Raw genomic sequence first — 23,107 nt, forward strand, 5'->3', positions numbered from 1 at the left:
TTTTCATATTTCATTAACAAAAATTGAAAAGACTAATAAATTCATAAATAGTTGTACCGCATCGTATCGATAAAGAATTAAAATCTAAGGAACATATGCATTTAGAAGTAATTAAAAAAAAAATTCAAGTTTGATGTAAGAATTCTGCAATTGTAGGTTGTTTCGTGAATTTGCAGTCTCTTAGTGATAATATAAAGCTTGAATTGACGAAGATTTTGTCCAAACTTTCAGCAATAGGCAATTCAATAACTTTCCCTTGAAGGTTTTCTAAGAGCTTATCAGTTGACTCTTCATCTCACCTAAGTAGCAATATGTTGAGGCTCTACCTCAACACTTTATACATAATATATGTCTTATAAAATATTATTACACAATATTTGAGTATGACTATCATAGAGATAATTTTACAAAGATTGTACCGCTATAATCAATGTGAATGTTGTTACAGGTAAAATGATGTTATAGAGAAGCAAAATATAACATGAAAAATTGGTTCTGGAGAAAATTAGATTGTTATAGTGAAATATTATTATAAGAAATAGTAATTATAGAGAGGTTTGACTGTATGTTGTATGGGGAGGTTGACAACTTCGCAGTGACCTTCCTACAAGTAGCGAATCACCTAAATTCCGGAACCAATTTATGAAATTTAATTGATTGCAAATGTATATGAAAGTAACAAAGATTAAAGGAATCTTTTGATCTGTCTTCTCACTACATTTGATTTTAGTACAACTTAGATTTAGGCCAACAATCCTTTTCTCTTAATATTTTGGTCTGTGTATAGTCTAGCTATTAACTTCCTTCCCTTATATGCGGAGTAATAATGTTTAAACAGCTACATTTATGATTGAGATTAAGATATTGAAAATAAAGGGAAACATCACTAATTGCCCGCCCAATTCAAACTAATTACCTATCCATGTCCCCTCCCAGATTATTTTTGCTTCTATCCAGTCCAGCTCAAACTAATTACCTGATGTGCCCCCCTTGACCAAACCCCTTCCTCGATGATATTATCGCAGTATGTTTATATATTATGGTAGTATCATGGAGGATTAAGAGAAGGACTGAAGCAATCCTCCATGATGTCATCTCAATATATTTATATACCACGATGATACCATGGTCCTGAGGAGTGACTCATTGAAGGAATGAAGCAGTCCTCCATGATACCATCACAGTATATGTATATAAGACGATGGTATCATAGAGATTTTTTTTCCGAGAAAATTGTATCATTTTTAATAAATGAACATGATCATTCAAAATACCGTCTCAGTATATTTATATACCATAACAGTATCAAGGAGGACAAAGAGAAGGACTGAGGCATCTTCCATGATACCATTTCAGTATATTTATATACCATAATGGTATCATGGAAGACTAAGAGAATGACTGAAGCATCTTCTATGATACCATCTTAGTATATTTATATATCATGTTGGTATCATAATTGGAGGGCATCTCGGATAAATACTTTTCATTTTTTTTTTAATACAAAAGTAATGGAGATATGAGCGACTAATTTTTTGGTTTGAGGAGGCATGTGTGATCTTTCCCCAAAAATAATAACAGTGCGAAACTAAAGATTGCTAAGAATTCTTTGGACCATGTGATTTTAAAAAGGCATTCTAAATCAGTGCAAAAGCCGCAATCTAAGTGGAACTTAGCGTGTGCATACATAGAATAATAATATTTCATAACTAGCAAGATTTAATTGCACGTCACATTTAATAGATTGTCTATATTTCAGATTTGCAAAAGTCATGGGTCTTAACTAAACACTTTCAAACATTTACATCCCAAGCAATTGACCAGATAAATTAACTTTATTTTATTTATTTTTGACTTTTTATTTTGGTTTGCCGTTTTCTAAAGCAAAACCTTGTGTGGCTGGTAATACCAACATGTTTAACTTTAAATTAGATAAATCCAAAGCAGAGAGTTTAGAAGCTTCATTGTAAAATTAAACTTGTATATCCGCTAACAGTTTAAAGATTTTTTGTAATATAAGTTAATAAAAACCCAATTATAGGTAATCTTCTATGATAACCATGAACTTATTACCTGCAAACCATAGTAATTAAGTGACTATTTACTATTTACCCCGGATTGTGACCAACAATTAAATTTGTAAATTGTGACTAGGATGTGTGGATGAACTTAATCTATAATGATATGAGATTCTATATATATATATATATATATATATATATATATATATATATATATGATGTGTATTAGTAAGTTATAGCAAATATTATTGAGCAATAACAATAGAAACTAGAAAGGAAGAGTTATCCAATGCTGTGAGTTGGTCCGGTTTGGAGTGAGCTTCCTTTAATCGAGCCAAAGTACTTGAAGAGATAAATATGATCCTTTGTTGATTACAATCTGTTGAATAGTTAGAAGCCAACCTAAAAAAGGAAAGGATAAGCATAAGGCCTATAATGCCAAAAAAGCCTTTCCAGAAAAACCCTAAAATGGATAAGGCTGTCTGTACGGTCTGACACCCGTACCATTGTCAGCGCAGCTAGCGGAACGGTTTGGTGACGCGTGGCCGCTCCATAACTGATTATCCGGACCTACATCGGATACGCTCATTTGGGTTCGGATATACCATGCCCGGTAAAATACCTTCGACGTTGAAGCAGAGTTGAACGCTTTCGTACCCATTTGGCCCTGTCTTTTACTCCGGTCCCATCAGACACAAGTTGACCCAATTTTTACCGTATACAGATAGTCCCTACACTTTTGGGATCAGAGTTTCACCGAAGTGACGGGAAATGGAAAAGACTCTTCCGGTGACTTCCTTAATAAGTTTATTCTTGCCTTGAAAATAAGTGGGAATCGTAACGTCTCTTCACGTCACGTCCTTATAACTTCGGCCACGTGTCACATTTCGATTGGCCAACTTCAGCAACCGCCTCAGGGTCACGTCGTTTCAAATCATATCTCATTAAATTTCGAACACGTGTCCTTCCTCGAGTGGCCGGCTTCGGCAACCGTCACGGTCATCCGTCTATATAAGGGAGTTCGCATCTTTTACTTCTCACTTTTCACCTTTCACTTTCATCTTTTCTTAATTCCGCTTCTTTGCTTAATCCACTCCATTATCTCGAAATCTCCTTATCTTCAACCATCAAGACTTCAAATCTTCATCCTTTTAAACCAAACCTTCATATCTTTCAAGCCCGAGCCTTCATACCTTCATCTCAACCTTCAAATATTCATTCCAAGCCTTCAAATCTTCATATTTACCCTTCATAAATTCATATTTGATCAAAATGTCGACGAACACCGACTCTGCTTCCCAGAACATACCCTCGGCTTTCCCGAATGCCGAACCTGCTTCCAAACCCGGGGGTAAAGTACCTCTTCAACCGACGGCTAAAGACATAATACCATCAAAGCCTAATTATAACCACGAATTTGTTGTTGAAAAAGCAGTGCAAACATCAAGCCGGGGTTTCGACGTGAGGCATTACCCCTCGTCAATCAAAGAAGATCGCCTTCCTCGGGTTCGGGCCAAGTGTAGATGGGACAAACATCTGGTACAAGTCTTTGCTCCCAGTGATGACGAATCCATCACCGACTATAAAAAAGGATTTCTATACGTATCCGTTTACTCTCAAGCTCGACCCCCCGATTGATCCGGTCATTCTCGAAAGGTGTCGGACGTATAATGTGTGCCTCGTTCAAATTGGCCCGATTATCCGGAGGATCGTGGCTTGCCTTCGGCTTTTTGCGAACAATGTCAATAAAGAGCTTACGTTGGCGCATTTTATTCGGTTGTATTGCCCGAGGATCTTTCGCGGGGGAGTGATAAAGATCTCCAAACGAGGCTGAAACCCGATCCTTTCCAGTGTCGACGAGGACAAAGACCGAGGATGGCTCGAAAGTTTTGTCTGGGTTAGGACCGCGGATATCATTCCGGTCGAGTACATGCCTTTTCCTGAAAATGGAATGACGAATGTGAGTTTCTTAGATGTGTTTCCTTCGCGTGTATTCGAGCATTTTTCTCTTCCTTTTTTGACTTTTTCAATATTACAGCCGAAGCATGGATTCCTAATGCAATTTCGGGTTTCCCCAAGTGGATCGAAGCAATCATCTACCAACATAGGCACGAATAACGGACATGGGCAGATTTGTCCCATGACCGGTGGGTTGCGCAGAACCACGGTAGCCTTTCCTTTCCCTTGATCCTTGTCACATTTTTTGTGTTCCGTCTTTTTTTCATTTAACCTTCTGATTCCTAGGTTTGGGAAAAGTTTATGTGGACCCTCGACCCGCACCAACGGATAAGCCTGCAACACCGAGCTCAGATTTTGACATAACAGGTTCATCTCGGCTCATCGCCGCTGCTGAAAAAAGAAAAAGGAAACCCTTAACCAAGGGTCAAAAAAAGAAGAAAAGGTCGAGGGAGGATGTTCAGGGTCTGAGGGACGAAATCAAACCCGACATAATGATTCAAAGAGTCGAGTCGGGACCCTCCGTTGCTGCTACTACCGGGTTCGAGACTGCTCCGATCGATGTTTCGACTCCGATTATAGGTGGGGAGTATGAGGTTCCTTTTCCCCCAGTAACTGAGTATATCCAAGCTTCGATTCCACTAAGGTCCATTTAATTTATTGATATTTCAGGTGACGCTTCACCAGAGGCGGCGCCCTTGGTAAAAAGGCCTAGAAGGACTGGCCCAACGTCTGGGACTGAGACGGACCAAAGGGTTGAAACGGCTCAAGATGTCGAGATTACTGCGGCTATCGACCCACTGCCAAATATCGAGCCAGCTACTGCAGCTGAGGTATGGACAACTGCTGACGCCACTCCGGCTTCTCCTCCTGCTCCTTCTTCGAGACCGGAGAACCTTGATGACATGCTTGTCGGTGCTCCTCCTGCTACGGGTGAAGCTTCGGGATCTGGTCACCTCCGTATTCCTCGAGCTACGAGGGTTGCCAGTCGGTCTACTGAATCAGGTTCGAGATCAAAACTTGTAGATATTTTCCCAGCCCCGAGTGTAGAACCGAAGAGGACTAGGTCAGTCGTGGTCACCGTCCCCGAGGACTGCAGCTTTTTATCACATCCCGTGGGGGTTGCAAGTTATCTAAGGCCTCTTGTTTCAGATTCGGACAAGGAGAAGATGGAAGGACTCCTGTGGCAATGTCTTATAAACGAAAGCATGCATGCTGGCAATCGAGTAAGCATTTTTACGCGTTTATCGATTCTTCGTTTTCGTTTATTGATTTTTATTTCTTCGTTTGTTTTACTTTGCAGAATGTTATGCTCGTAAACGAAGGCTTTGTCCGAGCCCAATACTTGGTAGATGATTTGAAGGCCTAGCTAGATGCTCAGGGTCGAGAGACCGAGAAGTTCAATCTTCTCTTGCAGGAAAAAGAGGATCAACTGAACCGGGCAGTTACTCCCCCAAATCTTCATTCCAAGATTGAGGCTGCCAAAGCTGAGAACCTCCATTTAAAGGCCGAACTCGACGATGCAGTTGAACGGAACAAGCTCCTAGACGAGGATAACAAAACCCTTAGCCGAGAGAACGCTAATTTTGCTACCAAACTCGGTGAGTTTGAGGCTACTATCGCCCAACTAAGAGGAGAGCTCAACTCGGTCAAGGTCGATGTTGAGAAAGCGATAGAAAGGTCCGTGCAGCTCGAAGACGAAAGAACCGTCGAGAAGGAGAAGCTGAGGATAATGGAAGAAAAGGCCGAGACTCGCGCCCAGATCAGTGATAAGTTTAAGAGTCAGCTCGAGGATACTATCACGGATAACGATGCTCTTCACACCAAACTGGCATATGTCAATGAGGTTTGAATTACTCTAATTGACGTGAAGTCCAAGTTAGAGGAGAAGCTAAAGAAGGCTCAGGCCGACCTAGATGAAGCTCTTAATGATATAGCGGCCGCCAAGGCTCGTTCAACACTATTGGCTGAGCATGAACGGTGGAAATCCCAAAGGATGACCCTCGAGCAAGTTGAATAAGGCATGGAGAATATCTCGGCTCGTATACTCGATGCAAGGATGATCGAGGACAAAGCTAAGAAAGCTCTCGAGGATAGTTCTGAGGATGATTCAGAGCAGACCCTTTCTGAGAACTCGGGTTCGTCTCACACCGAGTAAAATAGGGCCTATACGAGCCCTTTTTGTTAATAGGGCCTGTACGATCCTTTTTTGTTTTTAATCATGTAAAAATCCTAAGTGTAAAGCTTTGGTTTGTTATGCAATATATGAAATTCATATTTCCTTTTTGTCATCATTCTCTTCGATCTTTGAGTCGAATATAATTTATGATATTTTCTTTGAACGTTTGCTTCGTAATGAGTGACCGGGGCTTGGCCCTAAGCTTTTTTATCCGAATTGAGCCAATCTTAAATCATCGGTTATGGGCTTCATTTTGTTCGGTTTACCTCTAAATGAAGGTTTATAGATGGCTTACCCGTGGGGCCTTTTTATGCTATGTGAATTCAGACGTCTCCGAATCACTTAGGGCATTTAAGTCGAAGTCTTTAATTATTTGACCTTCTTCAGACTGTTTGTTTTTAGTGGGTTAGGTTCGGACACCAGAACCTTTTTGCCTTTGTCAATCTTATGACGACAGTCCCCAGTCGAGGATTATATTTAACAAAAGAATGAATTTAGGACATACTTTTCGGAAGTATTTATCTTCATATTTCAAATGCTTCTCTCATACAAAACTGTGGATTTCACCCGACCCTTCTATTCTTTGCCGTAGCAACATTACCAGGGCACGATTCGTTCGATCATTTGGCCCTTACATTGAAACCTAATACAAAAAGTTCGAGTATTTAGAAAAAACAAAAATTGTTCGGATCTTGACTTCGTTTCTTGTTTTGCTTCGGTGAGCTCTTCTTCGGTCTTGGTGGGGGTATAGTAGTCCCCTAGTGTTTGTTCGAGAAGTATGAACGAGAAAACACTATCCAGTCCCCGGTGTTTATCTGGCCTCGGACTTATGGGCTCTTAGCTTCATCTTCATAGGGTAACACGTTGTACTTGTTGTCGTGTTAAAAACCTTACCGGAAAACCCACTTCGGGACAAAACCGGGCGAAGGAAAAGAGTGCAACACGTGTTTTCAGACCTAGTTCTAATACCTTCGGAATTTATCTCGATTATGACTTCTACAAAAAAGGATAGGTGAGAATTTTTAAAATAATCTCAAGGGTTAACGGACCATACCTCAGCAATAGTATTTCTTCAAATGCGCCACGTTCCAGTTGTTGTGTAGCCATTGATCATCTACAGTTTCCAACTGATACGACCCTTTCCCTGTTATTCTGGTTACCTTATACGGTCCTTTCCAGTTCTAGCCTAATTTTCCATCATCGGGGTTCTTAGTGTGTATGGTAATTTTTCGAAGTACTAAGTCCCCAACTTGGAAATGTTGAAGGTTTGTCCTTCGGTTGTAGTACCTCTCCATTCGCTGCTTTTGAACTGCTAAATGGACCAGCGCGTTTTCGCGTAGTTCGTCCATTAAGTCAAGTTTTACGGCCATAGACTCTTCGTTTGACCTGCTGGTGGCGTACCGGAACCGTAGACTCGGTTCGCCAACTTCTACAGGGATTAGAGCCTCGGTGGCGTTTCTCCATGCTTGACTTTGACATCGTTCTGTAGGCCCATAATACCTCCGATAGCACTTCGTTCCATTTGTGCTTTAGCATCTCTAACCGTTTCCTTAGATTTTGAATTATGATTTTGTTCGTGGATTCTGCCCGTCTGTTTGCACTCGGGTGATACGGAGTTGACATGATCTTTTTGATCTTCAACCCTTTGAGGAAGTTACTAACTTTATTGCTAATGAACTGAGGACCGTTATCACAAGTTATCTAAGCCGGGATGCCAAACCGACAAATGATATGATCCCATATGAATTTAATAACCTCCTTCTCTCTAACTTTCTCAAAAGCCTGCACTTCAACCCATTTTGAAAAGTAATCAGTCATAAATAAAATAAAACAAGCCTTACCTGGGGCCCATGGCAGAGGACCGACAATATCCAATCCTCACTTCATAAATGGCCAAGGGGAAAAGACCGGGTGTAGTAACTCCCCCGGCTAGTGTATCATCGATGCATGCTTTTGGCACCCATCACATTTACGGACAAAGCTTTTCGCGTCCTCCTCCATCCGGTTCCAATAATACCGTGCTCTGATGATATTCCGAACCAAGGCTTCGGCACAAGAGTGGTTATCGCTGGTTCCTTAGTGGACTTCTCTCATCACATAGTCCGTTTCTCCGGGTCCCAAGCATTTAGCTAGAGGTCCGAAAAAAGACCGGCGATATAACTGATCGTCTACCAAACAAAATCGGTCCGCTTTGGTACGAAGTGACCTCGATTCTTTTGGGTCATTTGGGGTTTTCCATCGCACAAGTATTCGATGTATTTGTTGCGCCAATCCTACGTCAGACCCATTGCATTTATCTCGGCATGACCATTTTCCACTGCCGAGTTCATCAATTGGACGACCGTGCCAGAATTGAACTCTTTCGCTTCAACCGAGGAGCCTAAGTTGGCCAATGCATCCGCCTCATTGTTCTACTCCCTCCGTACGTGTTGCATGATCCATTCTTTAAATTGATGCAATATTACTTGAGTTTTTTCTAGGTATCTTTGCATTCGTTCATCTTTGACCTCGAAGACGCCATTGACTTGGTTCACGACCAGGAGAGAGTCACATTTGGCTTCGATCACTTCAGCCCCCAAACTCCGAGCCATTTCTAAACCTGCAATCATAGCCTCATACTCGGCTTCACTGTTAGTCAATTTCATAGTTCTGATTGATTGTCTAATGACGTCACCGGCGGGGGCCTTAATACCAATGCCCAATCCGGTACCTTTTAGGTTCAATGCCCCGTCTGTATGTAGGGACCAGATACTCGAAGCCTTTCTCGAGGTTAACAAAAGCTCTTTCTCTACCTTGGGAATCATGGAGGGGGCAAAGTCTACTACAAAATCGGCTAAGATTTGAGATTTAATAGCCGTTCTAGGCTTATACTCGATATCATCACCGCTAATCTCTACGGCCCATTTGGTCAACCTACCCGATAGCTCCGGTTTATGCATGACATTTTTTAACGGGTAAGTAGTTACTACTCATATGGGATGGCATTGAAAGTAAGGTTTTAGCTTTCTCGAAGCACTTACCAATGCCAAAGCTAACTTTTTGAGTTGCGGATAATGAGTCTCCTCATCTCCTAACGTTCGACTCACATAATAGATTGAAAATTGCGTACCTGCTTCCTCTCAGACCAGAACGCCGCTTACCGCTACCTCAGATACTGCTAAGTATAGAAATAGTTGTTCATCTGCCTTCGGTGTGTATAGCAAGGGCGAGCTGGACAAGTACCGCTTCAATTCTTGCAAGGCCTTTTGGAATTCCGGTGTCTAAACGAAATCATTCTTCTTTCTTAGCAGAGAGAAGAAACGGTGACTTTTATCTGATGACCTCGAGATGAATCGGCTCAGAGCTGCTATCTTTTCGGTCAGTCTTTATACTGCCTTGACATTGTTTACCACTTTGATGTCCTTAATGGCTTTGATTTTATCCGGGTTAATTTTAATCCCCCGGCTTGATACCATGAAACCCAAAAAAATTCCCGATTACACCCCGAAGGCACACTTCTCTGGGTTCAGCTTCATGTTGTATTTGTGAAGTACATCAAAGGTATCCTGCAAATGTTTTAAATGGTCCTCTGTTTCCAGGGACTTAACTAACATGTCATCAATATAAACTTCCATTGTTTTACCTATCTGTTCTTTGAACATTCGGTTAACAAGGCGTTGGTAAGTTGCTCCGGTATTTTTTAAGCCAAATGGCATGACATTGTAACAATAAGTCCTATACCGGGTAATAAAAAAGGTTTTCTCTTGATCCTCCGGGTGCATCCGAATCTGGTTGTGCCCGGAGTAGGCATCGAGGAAACCTAACATCTCATGCTCGGTCGTCGCATCAATCATTCGGTTGATGTGAGGCATGGGGAACGAATCCTTCAGGCATGCTTTGTTTAGATCTTTATAATCAACACACATTCTAAATTTATTACCTTTCTTCGGCACCACGATGACGTTAGCTAGCCAGTCCGGGTATTTTACCTCCCGAATAGAGCCTATTTTTAAAAGCTTTGTTACCTCATCTTTTATGAAGGAATGTTTTGACTCGGCCATTGGTCTTCTTTTCTGTTTTATCGGAGTGAACTTCCTATCGAGGCTGAGCTTATGCGTTGTTACTTCGGGTGGCACACCTGTCATGTCTATATGGGACCACGCAAAACAATCAGCATTAGTTTGAAGAAATTTAATTAACTTGTTCCTGAGCTCCGAGGTTAACCTCATGCCCAGGTATACCTTTCTATCTGGTAGATGTACGAACAAAATGGTCTGCTTCAACTCCTCCACGATAGATTTGGTTACATCCGAATCATCCGGTAATACGAACGATCTGGGCAAACCGAAATCATCCTCTTCACTGCCCAGGTCCTTTTCTTTCTGCTCATCATTTGAACTCGCATTCTTTAATTGCTATTTGGCGTTCTTATCTTTGATTGGCTCGCTATCCCTTTGAACTGGTTTCTTTGAAACGAAGGGAGCTTCTTCGACCGCGAATATTTCCCTTGCTGCGGGTTGCTCGCCACAGACAGTTTTTATCCCTTCCGGGGTGGGAAACTTCAACAACTGATGCAATGTCGATGGTACTGCCCTCATGTTATGAATACACGGTCTGTGAAGTAAAGCATTGTATTTCATATCCCCCTCGATGACGTAGAACACTGTCTGTTGTATAGTCCCATCGACGTTGACCAGCAAAGAAATTTCTCCCTTTGTAGTTTCACTTGCCATATTGAATCCGCTGAGCACCCGAGCTACCGAAACGATCTGGTCCAGTAATTTCAGTTGCTCCACCACTCTCCATCGGATAATGTTGGCCGAACTACCTGGGTCAATCAAAATACGTTTAACCTGAGATTTAAAAACAAGAATAGAAATTACCAATGCATCATTGTGCGGCTGAATAATGCCTTCTGCATCCTCATCGTTGAAGGAGATGGAACCCTCGGGCATGTAATCTCGGGTCCGTTTTTCTCGTACAATTGAGACCTTTGTTCTTTTCATCACCGGTCCTCGTGGTCTATCCGTTCCTCCGATTATCATATTGATTACATGCTGAGGCTCTTTGGGCTCGGCCTTTTTGTGATTTTCCCTTCCTTTATAGTGGCTTTTGGCTCGCTCACTCAGGAATTCTCGAAGATGGCCATTTTTCAGCAACCGAGCCACCTCTTCCCTTAGTTGGCGACAGTCCTCGGTCTTATGACTATGAGTCTCATGATACTCACACATCACGTTCGCATCCCTTTGGGCTGGGTCGGATCTCAGCGGCCTTGGCATTTGGCTTCTGTGATACGAACGATAGCCGAGACAAGGTCTGATGTGTTGATGTTGAAGTTGTACTCTGATAACCTCGGTATATCTCCATTGTTGACCGAACTACCGGCATCACTTCTAAATAACAACCCTCGGTTGTTTGACCCACGATGAGCTCGCTTATCGCCTTTACTCGGGAGATGGATGGGGCCGTTTCGTGTTTTATCCGACCTAAAGCTGGATTTCTCCGATTGAGAATATGGTCGATATCTTTCCCTTGATGGTCGTATCTCCGGTTCATAATTTCTCTTCAATCTTTGAGAGTTCCTGCTTCCATTTACTGGGCCCGGTGGGAGTTCAAGTTGATCATCCTCTACCCGAATCTTGGACTCGTACCCGTTGTGGACATCTACCTAAGTTACTGCCTCATATTCCAACAAGTTATCCTTTAATTTGAATGAGGCAGTTAAGCTTCGGGGATTGAGCCCCTTAGTGAAAGCTTGTGCCGCCCATTCTTCAGGGATCGGGGGAAGTTCCATCCGTTCCCTTTGGAACCGATTCACGAATTCACGTAGCAGCTCATTATCTATTTGGGCGATCTTAAAAATATCCGCCTTTCGGGCCTGTACCTTCTTGGCCCCAGCATGGGCTTTGATAAACGCAACTGCGAGCATCTCGAAGGAAGTGATGGAATGCTCGGGCAAATGGTCATACCAAGTCAATGCCCCTTTGGACAATGTTTCACCAAACTTTTTCAGCAATACCGACTCCATTTCATCCTCCTCGACATCGTTGCCTTTTATGGCGCAAGTATAAGAGGTCACGTGCTCTTGCGGGTCTATTGTCCCATAATACTTTGGAATATCCGGCATCTTGAACCTTTTCGAGATCAACTTTGAGGCCGTACTCGGAGGGAAAGGCCTTTGAATGTATCTCTTTGAATCCGGTCCCTTCAAGATCAGGGGTGCTCCCGGGATCTGATCCACCCGAGAGTTATATATTTCCATTTTTTTCTCCGTTGAATCAATCCGTTTTGCCGAAGTCTCGAGCATCTTCAAAACCTCGGTAGACGAACCGGCTCCTGATCCGTTGCTCTCGACTATCCATGCTTCCTCTAGCCTTGGTTCGGTAACCCCTTTTCGCTTTGCCAAAGCTACTTTGTCGTCTTTCCTCTGAAGCTGAGCTATAGCAACCCCTTGTTCGGCTATGGCGGTCCCTTGTTCCTGCAACATTTCAAATATTAAACGTAAGTTAATCTCATCTGGTTTATCCGGTGTTTTCCGGCCTTGAGCCCGAGACAAAGTAATTGCGTTATGGGTATTCAAAGGATCTGTGGCCGGAAGGGTGGCATTCTCTTGATTGACGGTATTCTGTCGGTCGAGCCCTTCTCTTGAGTTAATAGTATTTGGGTCGGCTAGATCCGCAGGCGGGTTCCGTAACCCACCGTTGTTTTCGTTTTCAGCAACTATCTTGTCGTTGTTCACATGCCCGGAATGACCACCGCTTGCCATTTCGTACGTTTTCTATGCAGATCTGTAAATTCTCAAACAACAAGTGAGAAAAGAAATAGCAAAAGATTAAACCACCACTATTATCCTAGGCCCCACGGTGGGCGCCAAACTGTTTACCCCGAATTGTGAGCAATAATTAAATTTGTAAATGGTGACTAGGATATGTGGATGAACTTAATCTGTAATGATATGAGATTCTATAGAGAATATATATATATATATATATATATATATATATATATGTTAGTAAGTTATAGCAAATATTATTGAGCAATAACAATAGAAACTAGAAATGAAGAGTTATCCAATGCTGTGAGTTGGTCCGGTTTGGAGTGAGCTTCCTTTAACCGAGCCAAAGTACTTGAAGAAATAAATATGATCCTTTGTTGATTACAATCTGTTGAATAGTTAGAAGCCAACCTAAAAAAGGAAGGGGTTGCCCTCTATTTCTAGGTTACCATAAATGGGCCTTAATACAATGCCAAAAAAGCCTTTCTAGAAAAACCCTAAAATGAATAAGGATGTCCGTACTGTCCGACACTTGTACCGTTGTCAGCGCAGATGGCGGAACGGTTTGGTGACGCGTGACCGCTCCATAACTGATTATCCGGACCTACTTCGGATATGCTCATTTGGGTTCGGATATACCGTGTCGGGTAAAATACCTTCGACATTAAAGCAGAGTTGAACGCGTTCGTACCCATTCGGCCCTGTCTTTTACTCCGGTCCCATCGGACACAAGTTGGCCCAATTTTTACCGTATACATTTACAACAGTTACATCTACACTTAAATGGTATATAGATCTTTTACATTAACTGTGTATATAATCAAAATGTATACATTATAGGAAATCAAATAATTTGACGGAAATAATAACAATGTGTGACAGATCAGTTCTTATCTGTCTCACTACTATTTAAACCACACAAGAGTCCTCTAAAAACTTAATAAGAAGAGAGACATCAAAATGTTTCCATATTTTCACATTCTTCTTCTTCTTGTTGTTCTGAGTTTTAATGGAATATTTGGAAGAGGTAAAATTATTATTAGCAAAGAAGCTTTGGCTGAACAAGAAGCAGATCGAGTTATCAAGTTACCCGGTCAGCCAACGGTGAGTTTCAAGCAATATGCTGGATATGTTACTGTCAATGAGACTCATGGAAGAGCACTCTTCTACTGGTTCTTTGAAGCTACTACCACTCCTGAGAAGAAACCACTTCTTTTATGGCTCAATGGTGGTAAGTACAAACATAACACAAAAATCCATTTATTTTGTATATAGTGTAAATAATATTTATATTGTTTGTGTATTTTAACTTGTTATAATAAGGTTAATGGTCTTATTTTCGGGGTTGTTAATTTCACTTTTTATGAACGGTTATGTAGTGATAGATGTAATTTATTATCTACTGATTTAACTGAACTCAATATTTTCAATATGAATTATGGATGTATTTGTATAGTTCTTTTGTCCCAATTTATGTGGCAACTGTCCGATATCAAGAGTCAAATGAGTTTTTCTTTCACCGTAATTTTTTAATATAACTTCTAAATATTTTGAATTGTTAATTATTGTCACGTACAATACTTTAATTTTTACGTAGTTTTCAATCTATCTCTGAATTCATGATAAAAGTTAAAAAAATTGACTTTCAAAATCCGAATTGTGTCTCATAAATTGAGACAAAGGGAGTATGTATGTAACACTAAAATATTTTAGCCAATATTGTATTTCGAAGCAATAATTTCAAAAGTATAATAAATTTAGTGCTAGAAAACTAAAGGTTAAACTCTTCAAAGTTAAATTCTGAATTCACAAACTTAAGTTACTATTCGTTTTTTTCTTCTAATTTATTTCTTTATGTACTATACCTTGAGATTTTGCTATATTATAGTTATGCATTAAATTCCGTGAAGTTCATCTTTCACAGTCTAGTTTAAAGACTAGCCGTAATTAGTATGAAAAAATTAACATTTGATGATTGGGTTTTTCATGCTTACCTGGATGGAATAATGTATTGACCCCTCCGTATCTATTTACAAAATTCACTAATTTATAATTCACACTGTACTGTCACTGTTAATTTAAAAAATTCACACTGCACTGTCACTGTTATATACCTTTAAAGTATACAACATGCAATGAATTTATAAACTCTGAAGATATACAAGGTACATACCTGTTGGTTATTTTGTAAATATTTTTGCCTAAATAGGTATAGATGTTTTAAAATGTTTTTGCGTAAATTCTTTTTTTGACCCCCTGGGCATACCGCATTTAATTAGACTTTGCAAAGGATAAAAATTCACCGTAAGCACAAAAAAGTTTGCTTAATTAGTACGGTAGTAACTTTCTATGTAGTGTTGTGCTTTGCTATAATGTTAGTCTGTCCGAAGCCAATCAATCTTGAAAGTAGTAAGACCAGAATTCTCTAAATATTTTGTCATAGTGGGGTTAAGCTAGACAATATGGCATACTCCCGTCATTTAAAAGATGTCGTAATTGAGTCAATTCTGTGTCCATATTCAACTCATTATCACATATCCATTCTTACAATAACATACAGAATAATTTTACAAATGAAAACTGAGGAGAGTAGTGTGTACGTAAATCTTACCCTACCTTAAAAGGTCTCTACAAATGAAAACTGAGGAGAGTAGTGTGTACGTAAATCTTACCCTACCTTAAAAGGTCTCTAGAGAGACTATTTCCCATGACATATCAATCCTTATTGCCGGCAATGATTAAATAGTCATCATTATTATTTATTACATCTAACTAATGACCATTAAAAATTTTGTGGACAAAAAGAATTGATTGATTTCCTTTTTTTTTTTTTTTTTTTAGTTTAATTGATTGATTTCCATTCTATGAAATTTTGTGTGCTGCTTGCTGAATCTTGAAAAGACACGCTATTTTATAAGGATGGCTTTTTTTTTTTTGCATAAGTATTTGAGTTTAATAGTTTTTAGGCTTTGACCAATCGCCGTCATGTTGAAACAGCGACTATCTATCAAGTATATTTTATTTTTAAAAACTTGGATTCTTTAGGTAATGTACATACAATATGAGAGTTTTTCTATCGAAAAATATCTTAAGACATTCAGAATGAAGGGTCAGCTTTCAATTACTATATGTCACAGTCTCCACTTATGCTTAGAAGCAAAGACAAGTAAAAATTGTTTTAGTAAAAAGGTTTTCTGGCTGTGGATAAATTTTATTTTTTGAAAAAATGTTTTATTTATTTTAGCTTTTGGGCCAAGGCTGGGAATTTGAAAGGATACTAAAACATAGTCAAAAGTTTTAAAAAAAAAATGTTTGGCCTCAAAAGGAAAATGATTGTTATTATTCACTCGCTTTTTATTTCTTTAAACTGAAGGAAAGAGTGATTAAAGCTTAAGTACTAATTTCTGAAAATCACTGTTTTGCTCCATTATAAGTAAGAGGCGCATATTGATTCTCTTGTTTTTATTTACTATAGGGATCTTTTATATTTCTAGCCAACCAGCTAAATATACTTCACCCTCCTAGACATAATAGTTTGTAGTAATCGCTGATGTATACTTGTGTACAACAAGTGTATAATAATTTAAATCAAGGGAAAAGTATTCAAAACACACTTAAATTATGGTCAAAGTTGTCATAACACACCTAAACTTTGCGGGGGTCCTATGACCCCTCTCGACTTATTTTTTGTGTATTATCTACGCTTTCAAATGGACAAAGTCACCTAAACTTGTTTGAGTGTATGCACGCGCTCCACTACAGGAAATTTGATATTTAGCGACCACTTCTTAACGAAGGGAGATGAATCCGGTCGTTATAAGTGCACTTATAGTGACCAAATTTTTTTACAATCGTTAGAGCTAATTTTTCTTTCAATTATCGTGCCTTTTGCTTTGTGCCTTTTGTGTTGAGTTTGTGACTGTTCAAGAATTTGTGCCTTTTTGCTTTCCTTTGTGTTGAGTTTAAAAGATTTAATTATTCTTCAATTGGGTATTTTTCATTTCTCCACTTTCCAAAATTTCAAACCCAAAAAAACTCCATTGTAACGACCAAATCAAACGGGTCTTTTTCGATATTATATAGGATTTGTGACATTGTCGACATTGAAAACATGATTAATCATAGTGGATTAAGATAGTAGAACCAGTAAACAAAAACTCCATTAGGGACGTCGAGTTTCAACTTGAAGCTTTCAGATCTGGGTCTTCAAATTCCGGATTTGATGAATAAAATTCTTGGTTGCTGATTGTTTGAAGTTGAACTCGAGCTTAGAAGACGTCTGGAACGTGAAGAAGAACTGAACGACTCTATGACTACCATGAACAAAGCTTGAAGCTTCGAACTCGAATTTTCGGGTTGCCGCAAATGAGCTCCATTTCGAGTGGGTGATATATCAAAAGAACCGGAACGTCGAGAGGAATTCGAATTTGAAATTTGGTGATGTTTGGTTGAGATTTGAAGTGCATTAGGATCAACTTTCAGTCGAGTTCTCTATGAAGAAGATGAACAGTAATTTGTTGACCAGATTTTGTCAAAGTTGTCATAACACACCTGAACTTTGCGGGGGTCCTATGACCCCCATGAACTTATTTTTTATGTATTATTTACACTTTTATATGGAATCTTACGCGCTCAAAGAGAGTAGATACAATCTCTTGTACAGGGCACCATATAAAAGCGTACAAAATACACAAAAAATAAGTACAGGGGGGTCATAGGACCCCCGCAAAGTTCAGGTGTGTTATGGCAACTTTGGTCATAGTTTGAGTATGTTTTGAACCCTTTTCCCTTAAATCAATCTATAATTAGTGTATGCACTGATTATATCGTGATCATACGTTAATTATACATTACATAAAAAAGGCAGCTCGGTGCACTAAGCTCTCACTATGCGCGGGATTCGGGGAATAACCGGACCCATGGGTCTATTGTACGCAATCTTACCCTGCATTTCTCCAAGCTCGCTAAAATTTATAAAAATCAATGATTAGGATTTAATAATGTTATAGATTTGTTGGGTTGTGATGTACTGTAAAATCCTTGTGGTACTTACACAATTACTAGCAACTAAGTATTAAATTATGTAATCTACAACTATTTTCTAATTTACAGAATCTACCGTATATACCCTATAAATGAATAAAGCTGAAAAGCTTTAGATATGGTAATTTTCCTATAAATAAGGTAATTAAATTTGATATGTTATAAGTATTGTTTTCCTAAATTTAAGTAATTTGTCCCTACAACTATCTATCAATAAGGAAACATTATCATCAAACCCTAGAAAACTCCATTAACATACATTAGAATTTGATCATACACTCCATCTTCTATAAGGTATATTGTAATACTGTGTACTACATATACATTGTACAGAAGGTATTATTATGTTATATACTGTATATAATATACAAACTTAAATATATTAAATCCTACTATTATACCCACAAATATTTTATTATCATCTTTTCAATTGCACTTACCAATTCGAATATACCATAGACACGATATTATATATTATATATTATATATAATATAAAACTTAAATATACTGATTCTCATATTTTCAATTACATTTACCAATTGAAATATAGCATATACATGATATTATTATATTATATACTATATATAATATAAAACTTAAATATATTGATTCTTACTGTTATACCCACAAATATTTTATCACCATATTTTCAATTACACTTACCAATTTTAATATACCATATACATTTTTAGTATTTGCCCTTACAAACTAAAATAGTGTGAAAAAGTGGTAACACATGGTTAGAAATTAAAAAAAAAATGAAAAGCTTAAGTAAAAAACTACAAATATTGCAGATCTGAAGACTATGAACATGTGTATAAAAGCAAAGCTTGAAAATATGTATTTCTAGGAGCTTGAGAAATGAATATGGAAGGGAGAGAGCAAGAAATTGAAAATTAGAGCGCCTTTCAATTGATAAGGTAAGTTTTTAGGTGAGAGAATTACATTTTATTGTGTAATTAATTCGGAGAGATATTTTAGGGATATGAAAGATTGTATATAATATAATGAAAAGTTAAAAGATTATAATAAATTGTATTAATGTAATTTTTTGAATGTAGTTGTAACTTTTGAAAATTCCATTTTAAAATCTTGTATTTGTGTGACTTCCCCTATGTTATATAAATATAACTAAATAAGTAAAATATTCCGGAATCTACAACTATTAACTAAATTACATAATCTACAATATATACTCAATATTTAGGGTATAGGTTAATAATAAGCAGTTTCCCATATTAGTGATAACTAAATTAAATACATATAAGAACACATTAATTACTTTTCTAAACATCCCAATATACTCAGCTAGCATTTTAATCCATAAAATAGCATACTACCATTTATATGATATAGATTATACAATCTCTTGAACAAGTATATATATTATAGTACTTATATATTACGTATATTTCACTATTATATACTATATATAATATTATTTTTTTTATGTATATTAACTAGTATATACTATATATAAAATAATTTCTAACGAAAATTATTATATATATATATATATATATATATATATATATATATATATATATATATATGTTTATTATTAAATATATACAAGTATAAATTTAATTGAGTTAATTTTCCTATTTCATGGAAGAGAGAGAGAGAAAAATTGAATAATTAATATGTGATGGCAGAAAGGAAGCCAAGTTTTGTGGGATGGCTGTCAATTTTTGTAATTAAGAAGTTAAATTTTTGAATAATTTGTATTTATGTAATTTTTTTAAAAGTAGTTGTAATCTTTTTAACTACTATTTGAAAAAGTTGTATTTATGTGACTTTTCCTGCAACAAATTAACAACTTAAGCCCACTAATTCCTTGTTTTAACAAATAACAATACTTTTAAATTATTACAAACATAGTTAGATTTTTATTTTATAGTACATTGTTGTTGTATGTATGTATGCATGACATTATAAATGTACGACGCCTAGTGTGTGTATATGTATGTATGCATGCATATATGACTATGTGTATGTACGCCCGCTAGAGTACGAGTGTATGTATGATATATTTTGAAAAAAGAAATTGTTGTTATGTTTTGAAAACTATTTGAAGTAGTATATTACCATACAAATTTCAGGCCCAGGATGCTCGTCAATTGGCTACGGTGAAGCAGAGGAGCTAGGGCCTTTCTTGACACAGAAAAATAAGCCAGAGCTCAAGTTCAATAATTTCACTTGGAATAAAGGTACAAAGAATTTATCCTATTACTTAGAAACCTTTTTCATTTAAAGTCAAAATCTCATTGAAGTATTAATATTTTTGTATATTAAATCCCAGCGGCAAACTTATTGTTCTTGGAATCCCCTGTTGGTGTTGGATTTTCATACACAAACACCTCCACTGATATCAAAAAGCTTGGAGACACTATTACAGGTAAAGTAGTGGTTATATATATAATAATTATTCATGATTATCAATTTATTATTTTTATTCATAAATTTAATGCCAACATCTCGAACTTATCTCTACTTTGTGCTTTTTTTTTTTAATTTATTTATCAGCCCAAGATTCATATAACTTTTTGGTCAATTGGTTTCGAAGATTTCCACAATTCAAGTCCCATAAATTCTACATTGCTGGTGAAAGTTACGCTGGTAAATACATACATACATCATGCCGATTATCTCTTTTTGTTAGCTTATTTCCTTTTTGTAAATCATCTATCATCAATCATATATGGGTGGCTAATATGTACACGATTTATTTTTTCAGGGCACTATGTTCCTCAGCTAGCAGAGCAAATCTTTGACAACAATAAAAAGGTCAAAAAAGCGGACCACATAAATTTCAAAGGATTCATGGTATGTGTTTAGCAACTCTATCATGATCTGAACACTAGATATTGACCTCAAAAGAAAAGTAATTAAAAGGAACAAAAGATACAGTGACACAAGCTCAATCCTAGCTAGTAAATTTTATATAAAAAAACATTATTATTTGACATGAGGAGTTAATATGAGAAAATGCAGATAGGGAATGCATTGATGGACGATGAGACAGACCAAAAGGGAATGATAGATTATGCATGGGATCATGCAGTGATATCAGATCATTTGTACGATTCCATTAAGAGAGCTTGCAATTTCAGCTCGGAACATCTAGGAGGGGAGTGCAACAACCTTCTTAGTCGGTACTTTGCTGTTTACCGTATTGTAGACATGTATAGCCTTTACGCCCCCAAATGCGTTCACAGCAGCAGCAGCAGCAGCAGCACCAGACCCCTTCCAACAATCAATGGAGCTGCCCCCAAGTCCTTCTCCAGAATTGTGAGTAATCCTGCTTGTTCATTTTCTCCTTATTCTGATGACATCATAGACTAGGATAAATACTTACTCACAACTGGTGTTTATATCAAATCACATAAGCTTAATATGATTAAGTGATACATGGTGTATTTCTGGTGATTTAGTACAAACACCGGTTCAACTTTCATGCATGATTTTATTGTTGGTGTACAAACTACCGATAGGGGTAAGTTTTTCTGCATTGGAAAAAAAAAAAAATAGCCACACGCGATCTTTAATTACACCAAGCCACATTACTTAACTATAGCCAACTGATAAAATTAAGGTGAAAATATGTATAAATAACTATGGCTGGTTGATACTCATGAACTACCCCTCAATTCTCCCATTTTCTTTATTTAAGTGCTAATTCTTTTAGTCTAAAGATTCAAAATTGGACCATGTAGGAAGGATGGCACCAAAGACCAACAGGGTACGATCCATGTTTGTCCGATTACACAGAAACTTATATGAATAGACAAGATGTTCAAGCTGCACTACATGCAAATATCACTAAAATTCCTTATCCATGGACTCATTGCAGGTCAGCGAAGTGCCTTTAGTTTATCGTCCTTTCACTTGCCACTTTTATATGTAATGAATTTATTTTTGATACACTAAAAAATAAAAAATAATTTTTACGTTGTGAAACTAGTTACATGAAAAATAAAGCAAGCCCTGCTACAAGAAGTTAAATTATATAGATTATGTAAAATAAAACCTCTTATAGTGTCAGTGTGCATTAGTTACATCCTTATATGATTGATAAACATGTTATTTTGCAGCAATAATATATCATTTTGGAATGATGCACCATCTTCCATGCTCCCTACCATCAAGAAACTAATCGATGGTGGTCTGCGCGTTTGGGTGTACAGGTAAGTGAAAATAGATAATTGTAATTTTCTTATGGAAGTTCTAAATTGAAGGAAAAAAGTGAAAACCAATATTTAGAAATTTTAAAATCTCTATCTATTTGTTTTCGAAATCAGTGGAGATACCGATGGTAGAATCTCAGTCACTTCTACAAGATTAACTTTGAGAAAACTTGGATTGAAGATCACTGAAGATTGGACTCCTTGGTACACTAACAATAAGCAGGTATACATATTATTTATTTTTCTTTTTATGATATAAGTAGTATTATTATATTTTACTTGAAACTACATTGTAATTAACATTCTAAACTGGGAAATCTTAATAGGTTGGTGGATGGACAGTTGCCTATGATGGACTACTCTTTGTGACTGTAAGAGGAGCTGGTCATCAAGTCCCAACATTCAAGCCAAAGCAAGCTCTACAGCTAGTTAGACATTTCTTGTCCAATAAGAAGCTGCCATCTGCCCCATTTTAGCCTTTTCTTTAACCCTTTCTGCCCTTTTAGTGTTAATCCTGAGGGTAGCTTATTGTCTTTATATTTTTTAATCTCATTTTTTTTTTTTTTTTCAGTTTTTACTTTTGCTCTCGTCATACCAATTCCCCCAGAAAAGAAAAAGATCGTCAATTTTAGATTAAATATTCCAATGTAAGGAAGTAATGGAAAAGAATAAGAAAAGTATGAAAGATTTCTCTCTCTAGATTATTCAACTCTAGTAAACTCTTATTAGTTAGTGGCCAAGTTACACTATAAAACACAAACGTCTTAGCCAAATTACACAATTAATCTCATTTTAAACTATATACATATGGATAAACACATATTTGCCGAAATTGGAAATCTATTACAAATTCAAACAATATGGATCAAGTACATAAAATCATACATATTCAAATTAGGTTGCTTATCAGGCGATTCGGCTTGCTTTTTTTTTTTTTTGGTTATTTGTTCAGGTTATCAATTTCTA

The 23,107-nt window shown here is 37.4% G+C and overlaps 1 protein-coding gene across 1 annotated transcript; it reads left to right on the forward strand.

Annotated features, from left to right (window-relative positions):
• Positions 1–13,800: 13,800 nt before the first annotated feature.
• Positions 13,801–22,840, forward strand: LOC132623799 (serine carboxypeptidase-like 34). The gene is made up of 10 exons (XM_060338614.1): positions 13,801–14,141; positions 20,057–20,164; positions 20,257–20,352; positions 20,481–20,573; positions 20,692–20,780; positions 20,949–21,245; positions 21,671–21,807; positions 22,049–22,141; positions 22,256–22,364; positions 22,468–22,840. Exons 1-10 carry the CDS (start codon positions 13,871–13,873, stop codon positions 22,615–22,617), a joined length of 1,443 nt encoding a protein of 480 aa, XP_060194597.1. The 5' UTR covers positions 13,801–13,870; the 3' UTR covers positions 22,618–22,840.
• The last annotated feature ends 267 nt before the right edge of the window (positions 22,841–23,107 follow it).

The sequence above is a fragment of the Lycium barbarum genome, chromosome 12, assembly GCF_019175385.1.
Source record: "Lycium barbarum isolate Lr01 chromosome 12, ASM1917538v2, whole genome shotgun sequence".
Taxonomy (NCBI): Eukaryota; Viridiplantae; Streptophyta; class Magnoliopsida; order Solanales; family Solanaceae; genus Lycium; species Lycium barbarum.

Bases quoted from the DNA above. Each gene is read 5' to 3' on its own strand.
- LOC132623799 (XM_060338614.1), top strand. From the start codon at position 13,871: ATGTTTCCATATTTTCACATTCTTCTTCTTCTTGTTGTTCTGAGTTTT. The intron at 20,353-20,480 runs GTAAAGTAGTGG...TTTATTTATCAG, and splicing joins GCTTGGAGACACTATTACAG to CCCAAGATTCATATAACTTT. The intron at 21,808-22,048 runs GTCAGCGAAGTG...GTTATTTTGCAG, and splicing joins TATCCATGGACTCATTGCAG to CAATAATATATCATTTTGGA.